General features: G+C 40.6%; 1 protein-coding gene across 4 annotated transcripts in view; it reads left to right on the forward strand.

Annotated features, from left to right (window-relative positions):
• The window catches only part of LOC102446935 (DGAT1/2-independent enzyme synthesizing storage lipids-like), a 31,548-nt gene extending 22,952 nt beyond the window's left edge, over positions 1-8,596 (forward strand). For all 4 annotated transcript variants that reach the window (XM_006126323.4, XM_006126322.4, XM_075920687.1 and 1 more), the window contains 4 exons: positions 266-459; positions 2,848-2,908; positions 5,489-5,628; positions 7,105-8,596. In XM_006126323.4, coding sequence (XP_006126385.1) covers positions 266-459; positions 2,848-2,908; positions 5,489-5,628; positions 7,105-7,209 — 500 coding nt within the window. In that variant the 3' untranslated portion in view covers positions 7,210-8,596. The remainder of the gene's footprint in view (positions 1-265; positions 460-2,847; positions 2,909-5,488; positions 5,629-7,104) is intronic.
• The last annotated feature ends 580 nt before the right edge of the window (positions 8,597-9,176 follow it).

Consider the following 9,176-nt stretch of genomic DNA (forward strand, 5'->3'; position numbering starts at 1 on the left):
TGCAGACCTGTTAAAAACAAGCCTTTAAAGTTCAGATTTTATTGTCCAAGATTTTCAAAACCTATTATGGTGTTTTGGAGGCTCTTTCAGAAAATGGGTGGCTTCTGAAAACCAGGCCCCTTTAGAGATATCTCCAATTGGGTACCTAAAATCACTATTGTTTTGGTAATATTGTAATATCTTGTTTAGAGAATGTATGAAATCAATAGCTGTATAACATCTTAAATATTCTGTGTTAATCATTTCTTTTTTATATATCTTGCAGGTTTTAAACTTTTACTTGATGTGTTTGGTGTTATGCATGGACCAAAGGAAGAATGTGTTAAAGCTCTGAAGAATGGCAACTTGGTGGCTATCTCTCCAGGTGGACTTAGAGAAGCACTCTTTAGTGATGAAACCTATGTTCTTATGTGGGGTAAACGTACTGGCTTTGCTCAGGTGGCTATTGATGCAAAAGTGGTGAGTGTGTGTGGAAGATCACAGAACAGAAGCAAAGAAGGTTAGATTTTTAGGTCTTTCCTTGGGCTAAAGCTATTTTCTCTGTACAATAAAGCAAATGTTTATAAGGTTACAGAGGTATTCTAAGTATTCTCTTCCTAACTTTTGTAACTAAATTATGTGATTCTCTCTCCTCTCTGCTTTCTCAAATACTTAATACATGCTTAGCCATATTATTTTTGCTTATATTAAAATTTAGCTAACTTTTATTTTCTACAAGCTCATGTCACAAACTTAGTAGTACCATAGTGTAATATTGGAGAATCTTTCCTTAAAATGCTAAAAAACTATTGATGATATATTATCCCTGCATTTGTTTTAATCATGAAACTTTAGAGTCCATTAACCAAAATATGAGTGCTTCAATAGCTCAAATTTTAGGCCAGGTTCACACTACGGTGGAAGGTTGGCTTAAGGTACACAATTTCAGCTACATGAAAAAACATAGCTAGAGTCAATGTACCTTAAGCCGAGCTTCAGTGCCATCCTCACGTAGGGTTACCAGGTAGACCTCCCCTCCCCTCTTCCCCCCCCCCCCCCAAACCGGACACACTTGATTGTGGGCGGGGGGGGGGGGGGCGGGGGCGGCCAGGAGGGGGGCAGGGCTGGCCGGGAAGAAGGGGGGCAGGAAGCAGAGCTGGTGGGGGGGGGGGGGAGGTGCAGCAGCGCTGGCCAGGGGAGATCAGGAAGAGGATTGGGCTGGTGGGAAGCAGAGCTGGGGGGCAGTACAGGGGGGCTGGCCAGGGAAGATCAGGAGGGGAAGTGGGAGAGAACTGGCCGGGAAGGGGGAGTGAGCAAATCGGCTGGTGCAGAGTGGGACTGACCCAGGCACTTGCAGATCCCCGGGCACTGCCTGTCCCGCGCAGGCTCCCAGAGATGCACGAGTGAGGAGGAGGCTTCCCCTCCTCCTCACAGTCAACCGAGGGCTCCCAGCGGCAATTGTGGCCCTGCCTCCCAGCTGGTCCTCCCACCCACACCAGGCTTCCGTCCAGTGCGCAGCCGGAAAAATCAGAAAATACCGAACATTGCACATGTCTGGTATTGTTTTTTTTACCGGACAGGGCATGCAAATACCAGACTGTCTGGTACAATACCGGACACCTGGCAACCCTATCCTCACAGTGGGAGGTCGATGGGAGAAACACTCCAGTTAACGTCCCCATCTCCTCATAAGGAGTAGGAGTTCCGGCGTTGATAGGATGCTCTCAGCGTTCTTTTTAGTGGCCCTTTACTAGACTCACTATATTGAACTCCGGAACATTGACCTTCACAGTGTCAATCTTCCAGGAAGTGACTTGATATAAATTACTTCCATGGTACTACTAAGTTGTTCTATAAGATGTTACAGATGTTTATCTAATTCTTAGGAAATATGAAATAAAATATTTTCGTCTTACACATGAGAAATACACTGATGTAAGTAAAGACTCTTATTATGATGAAAGGAATAGGAATCTTGTGGCTACAAATGCTAGCAAATGATGTGTGCATGTGTGATTTATGATGTGAGAATATAAGTGAGAACAATTTGAAATTAAATAACCCATAACAAATAGGGTCTGCAAAAGCTTTTGGAAATTTGATAGCCTTATGCCAATTTTACAGCATCATTTAAATGTATAGATAGCAAAAAAATTAAATGCTAATGTAACTTTTCACATCCCTAGTTATCCGGTTAACCAGTAAGCATCACCATAAATGGGTAATGCTTTCCGGTTCTGGTAACAGGGGCTGCTCTGGCGGGGCAGGGGCTGGGAGCTGGTAGAGCCAGCCCCAGACCTGGTTAAATGCTAGGTGGACCTAAAGTTTTAACTGATTAACTAGGATTTTACATCCCTAAACATAACTTTCCCTAGTTTGCCCCAGCAATTCATTCCTCATATTCCCTCGTCATGATGCTTTGCCCAGTTTCATTTAGGTCTGAGACAGTAATGTTGATCACACCGATATTAATTAAGCACATTAAGGTCCCAGTCCTGCAAACACTTGCATATGTGTAAATCTAGAAGGCTACTTAGCTGAGTAAAGTTGTACATATTCAAATGCTTGTAGGGTCCTGCTCTAAATTTTGCTGAGGTTCTAAAGCAATATGTGACTTTAAGAAGAAGATTGACAAACTGAAATATACTAACTGTGCTAACTCTATATTAGCAGGTGGAATCTTCCGATTTGGACCTTTCAATATTATGATAAAATAGCATGTAGAACATTGTGTCACTCATTGAAAAACCAGCTGTCTGCCAAATGTATTTATCAAATAAGTTACAAGTTAGTGTTCAAATAAACACTGTGCAAAACAGCCTTCCGCTTATTTTCACTAAATTCTCACCTTTCTTTTTTTCCTCATAGCCCATCATTCCTATGTTCACACAAAATGTTCGGGAAGGAATTAGGACATTAGGAGGAATAAGTAAGATAAAATATTTATTTTTCTATTTTTAATTTTCTGTACTCACTCTCCTTAGAGTATTTATAAGTATAAATATTCTCTCTCTCAAATCTGTGTTTAGATTTTTTATACAGTCTTGTTTCTGTGGGGATTAGGATGAGTCGCTAGTCTTTAGTGATATAAAATAAGGTGGAATTGTGTTGTCAGATAGTAATAAGTAATATTAGCATTGACATTGTATCAGTGACCTAAAATTATTGTGCGCATAGTGACTGGTCTTGATAAAGGAACCTACTACAGTAAACTTCCGACAATCCGGCACCTTTAGGACCCAGGGGGTGCCGGATTATCAGATTTGCCGGACTATCGGAAGGGGGGGCTATGAAGGGTCTGGGGTGGGGAGGATGCCACCCCAGACCCCTCATAGCCCCCCCTTCCGATAGTCCGGCTCTGCCTCAGGCGTTCCTGATTCAACCGCTGCTGGTCAGTTTCAGCAGCGGCTGAATCGGGGATGCCTGCAGCAGAGCATCTGGAGTGCTGCCGGGTTGGTCCGGTAGCGCCGACCCTTGGCGTGGCGAGACCAACCCGGCAGCACCCCAGCTGCTCTGCCCCAGGTGTCCCCAAGTCAGCGGCTGCTGATACTGATCAGCGGCTGATTCCAGGAAGCCCGAGGCAGAGCTGCTCTGCCCCCGGCTTCCTGGAGTTAGCCTCTGGTCAGTTTCAGCAGCGGCTGAATCAGGAGCCTGGGGCAGAGCAGCTGGGGGGCTGCCGGGTTGGTCCCGTAGCGCTGCCCCTCAGGGCTGCGGGACCAACCCAGCAGCCCCCCAGCTGCTCTACCCCAGGTATCCCCAAGTCAGCGGTGCTGAAACCGATCAGCAGCTGACTCCAGGAAGCCCGAGGCAGAGCTGCTCTGCCCCCGGCTTCCTGGAGTCAGCCGCTTGTCAGTTTCAGCAGCAGCTGAATCCAAATGCCTGGGACAGAGCAGCTGGGGTGCTGCTGGGTTGGTCCAGTAGCGCCGCTCCTCGGTGCTGTGGGACCAACCCGGCAGCCCCCCAGCTGCTCTGTCCCAGGCATCCTGATTCAGCCGCTGCTGAAACTGACCAGCGGCTGATTCCAGGAAGCCGGGGCAGAGCAGCTCTGCCTGGGGCTTCCTGGAGTCAGCTGCTGATCAGTATCAGCAGCCGCTGACTTGGGGACAGCTGGGGGGCTGCTGGGTTGGTCCCGCAGCCCTGAGGGGCAGCGCTAAGGGACCAACCCGGCAGCGCCCCAGCTGCTCTGCCCCTGGCTTCCCCGATTCAGCCACTGGTCAGTTTTTAGCAGCGGCTGAATCGGGGAAGCTGGGGGCAGAGCAGCTCCAATGGTCCAGCTGCCCGGAGCACTTCCGGGTTCCTGATGGTGCCGGACCATCAGATGCCAGACTATCGGAGTTTTACTGTACTGAGTATACATGTGGAAGAACAAGTTTTTAGAATAATATATTTATCCTACATTAACAAGTCTGCTTTGCCTACTGTGGGTTTTCTGTTCTCTGCTGGGAGATCAGCTCTAATGGTTGGTACCAGACTTCCTGTTCCTCTAGAGCATTTGCAAAAAACTGATTTTTAATGCTGCCTATATTTCTGTAATGGTGGGGAAAAATCAGCAGTTCACATTAATTGCTAGTCAGGTACTGTCACAGCTTTGAGATGTTATTACTCTGGTGACTTTGGGATAAGTGCTTTATTTTTAAAAAAAAGTAAAATAAATAAGCATGAGATAGAGGCTACTTCATGCTGACTGGCTGGTTTGATGGTTTCCTTAAAATCAAAATTAAAAAATTTAATTTTTTTTGTGAATGTAACTTCCCCTTCACCCAGGCTATTTCAGGTTGAAGGTTTCCTTTCCATTCCCCCAGAACCCAAATCCTTGACATTCAGATAGGTAGTTATATTGTAGGCTCTTATATTGGCCTGATTACCCTAGTATTGGAGCATCTTTCAGGATCGTGTTAAGCAATGTGACTAACATGTCATGTGTGATTCATTCTCTCCTCGTATTTTTACCTGGGGAAGGGGGGAAAAAATATAATGTTCATAGTATAACATTGTAGTTTGGTTGAGGTTTGTTTTTGATATATATATATATATATTTTTTTTTTAAAAAAGAGATATATCATTACCTCGTCCCTGAAAGATATGGGTTAAGGAGAGAGTCCTTGGGGTGCCTGTTTCCTTTTCTCCTGTTAGATATTTTGTTTCTGTTCTGTCTGCCCTTTCTTTTCTAGTCATAGTCTTCCACGAGGTTTTGAGGGGTTTATCTAATAACCTGAACTCTCATTTAGTAATCCTTGCCCTTATAGTGTCAGTCACTGGACAGCCTTCTGTTGTTGGAAGAAGAGAACTTCATAAAGTTCCCTTCCAGGCATCATAAAAGAGGTGTAGATTATTCTTGCTTTGAATGTGATTTTTCTGTTTTTGAAAAGTGAAGATCAAGGGTGGAATAGCAGTTCAAAGATACTTTTGTTCATATGAGAGCCTGAGATCAGAGGTCTGGGTTTCTTTACAAGTTAATTTATGTACTGCCTCCTAAAATGCAAATTAATATTTTTAAACTAAAAAACAGGGTTATTTAGGTTGATGTATGAACGTCTTCGATTGCCAGTCGTTCCTATATATGGAGGGTTTCCAGTCAAATTTCGTACATATATTGGAGATCCTATTCCATATGATCCAAATGTGAATGCTGCAGAACTGTCTGAAAAGGTAAGGTGTCAGGAAGAGGGAATGCGGGAGGTGTTTTTGCTTCCAGTCTTAAACAGTCAGGATTTAAAATACCGTCATATAGTCCAAAAAAAAAAAAAAAAGAGAATTCACAACTTGGACAGTAAGAGATTGTGAATCCCAGTGATAACTGAACCTGGTGAGCTGTGATTGTTGGGCCAAGAGATTCACCATCTATTCAGTCTCCTTCAGACAGCCTATGAAATTATTGTGTGTAAATAAATTGTAGAGTAAGGGTGGTGATATCACAATGGCTTAGGATTCTTAGCGTGGGGTTGTCAAATAGATAAAATTCATAAATTCAAAATGTCTGAACTTAAAAATTGAACAGTAATAACCACAGATCCCAGTGATGATTGAAAATGGTGATATTCTCAACAAAAACACTCAGCAGAAACTCTGGGTTTCAGAGTGATACAAAGAGAAAGTGACAATCCCGGAAGCCTATCATATATACCTGAACCCCATTTAACTAAAGCTTGGATATTTCCCCCATGGTTTGTTTAAATCCCTAGTCCTGTAGAGCTGTAGAGGTAGCAGGCTTTGGAAAATTAGACTTGCCGTGTATAATTTATAGGAGTCATACATCAGGCTTTGAAGTCTTTTTACCTTTTAAAAAGACTTAGGGCACGTCTAGACTACGTTTTATTTTCGAAAGAGGATATGCAAATTCCTGCGGAATCCTGCATGTCTTTCGAAAGTGAAAGTAGTCTGGACTTGTTTTTTTCAGGGAGCTCCCCCACCCTTTTTTTCCGAAAAACCGCTCTTCCTTAAAAAAAGGAGGTTTACGCAGCTTTTCGAAAAAGGGTTTTTTTGGTGGAAAAAAACGCATCCAGACTACTTTCACTTTTGAAAGACCCGCTTTTGAAAAAGCGATTGGAAGAAGATATGAAGGATTCCGCAGGATTCCTGTGGAATTTGCATATCCTCTTTCAAAAATAAAACGTAGTCTAGATGTGCTCTTAGTGTGTGCCCGCATTTCCTCCAATCCTAAACGCAGACTTCAAAACCTGTTGTACAATCTTCAGTGATAACTTAACCAGTTAATCAAAAGGGTTTAGGTAACCCCGAAGACATTCACGTAACCAATGTATTCTAGTTATACTTCCATCACGATAGCTATGAGACATCATTGGCTTAATTTCTTTATTTTTATGGACATTTTACATGCTTAGATATTTAGGTGGGTTAGCATGTCCTTATCACTGTTGCTTTGCTATTTATACTCAGTATGCTTTCTTATCAGGGATCTTTGTCATGTGTAAAGATAAATTATAAGTGGTTTCTTTGAAAAATGACCTTTTTATACTCCCCTGGTTTTAATTTAAACGAAGGTGTTACACCCTGGATTTTGGAATCTTTAGTAGGATGAAAAACTAGCCTGTAAATTGCTGTATTTCCGTTAGTGTAGTAAAAAAGAATAGTTAATTTCCTTGCAATTTCTTTTTCTTTTAACAGGCAAAGGCTGCAATCCAGTCTTTAATAGACAGACATCAGAAAATACCAGGAAACGTATTTAGGGCTTTAATGGAACGATTTGAGACACAGCAGAAAGAAGACTAGTGTGTGGTACATAACAAACTTCACTAATGTAATCTTTTCGAAACTGTTTGTAACTAATTTTGAGGATCATATTATTTGTTATTAAATGCACTGTCTTAATTATTTCTTTTTTAATGCAGATGTTATCTGTATAGTTTAACATGAACTGTGAGCAATTTCTTTTCCAGGACCAGTATCAAACTTGAGCCCAAACCTGAACTCTTACTCAAGCAAAAATCTTACTAAAGTAATTAACTTTCACATGCAGCCTTACTTTGAAAAATAACTGTATAAAAATGACATTTAAGGTTTCTGCATTCATGGTCTCTTGATCACTTCCATCTCATATCTGCAAGTAAAAAAAATGTTTTTCTAACTGCCAAGCTTACAAACTTACAGGAGATTCTGATATGTATGCTGGAATCTCTCTAAGTATTATCACCCTAATAGGTTTTTTTTGGCCAAATAAAATCCTCAAGACCTTATAAAAGCCCATTTTCTTCAGATTATGACCATGGCAATACCTGTAAAAACTTAAATGATGTTCAGAGATGTTCACGTAGATGGGTATAACTAGTCACCTCACTTTGTATGTAGAACTTGAAGCGTGAGGGTAATACTTCAGCTGGAAGGTACCCAGTTTTATTGGTGAATCCCAGAAAGAGTTTGCAAGGCTGCAACTTTAATATTTGGAAAATTCCCAAGAAACTGAGCAAACTTCTTAGAGAAACCAATATGATGCAACACTTACAGAAATCCAGAATACTATTTTTATTGTCATTTTTCAGAGTAGATCCACTTTTTTGGTTCTCGACTAAAGATTGTAGGCCCATATATCTGAACAGTCCACAAGATTGGTGGTTTTTTTTTTTTTTTTGGCACAGTGAACTGAATGCCTAACCTTTCAGAAAGAAGGCGTGAGTAATCTATTCAAAACTGCAATGGTCAGAATGTTTAATTTTATGTTACAAAATGATATACAATTTGTAATGTGATTTCAGAGTTTCACAATATTCAACGGTATAAACAGCCTTTACAATATTTATATATACGTACTTCCCTAAACTATTTTTGTAGAAAAATAGAACTTTTTTCAAATCAGAATTTCTAAATTATGACTTGCCATCAATCATGCAGTCTTAACTTACATAACACTTTCATTGAAATGGGGGAGAGAGATGCCTGAGTAAGAAGTTGTAGGATTGGACTAGTTTTGTTTTTGGCCAAAAAACTAAATTTATCTGAATTGAATCGCTGACTAATGCATGAATTATCTGAATAGAAAATATCTTAAATATTTCCTGTAGATAAGTATTCAGAGTGTTAGTGACTGTAAAGTTAATGTCTAGAAGTGTTCTTTAATTGTAGGAGGATAACAAATTGAGGAAAGGGGAGAGATTGTGGTTTTTTTAATAATACTATCATCTTCTTGTAGGTTGTTTAACAACAAAAAACAAAACACAAAACTACCCCACATATTGAGACAAAGAATAGTTCTGTTTCACTTTACTCTGTTGTGGTAATTCCTGCAAACACTTATACGTATATGCCTTACTTTAACACAAGTAATATTGAGTAATGGGACTTATGTGCATATGTTTGCAGAATCTGGGTTTTATATAATTCAGTGTAGAGACTTTGTATGGGGAAGCAAACAAAAGAAGTACATTATAAGATTTGCAGAAAATTCAACTCTGTACCGTACTATTTTGTTTAAGCTTAAAGAAAATGTCATGTGAAAACAATGTTCTTTCCAAAGACTTTGTTGATTTGTGATCTGTTTGAAAACTTAAGGGGACATTATCATGATGCAAGAATGAATTTTAAAATACTGTTTTGTTTAATACATTAGACCATTGAAACGGAGAATGTTTATTAAAACGTATTTTTGTGTAAGTTAGATATTTTATTTTGGCACTTTTCTCAAGGAGGACAATGAAAACCGACTAGTTAATTTGTATTACCTTTCAGGATTTCATGCACTAAGA

Source organism: Pelodiscus sinensis, chromosome 2 (genome assembly GCF_049634645.1).
Source record: "Pelodiscus sinensis isolate JC-2024 chromosome 2, ASM4963464v1, whole genome shotgun sequence".
In the NCBI taxonomy this organism is placed as follows: domain Eukaryota; kingdom Metazoa; phylum Chordata; order Testudines; family Trionychidae; genus Pelodiscus; species Pelodiscus sinensis.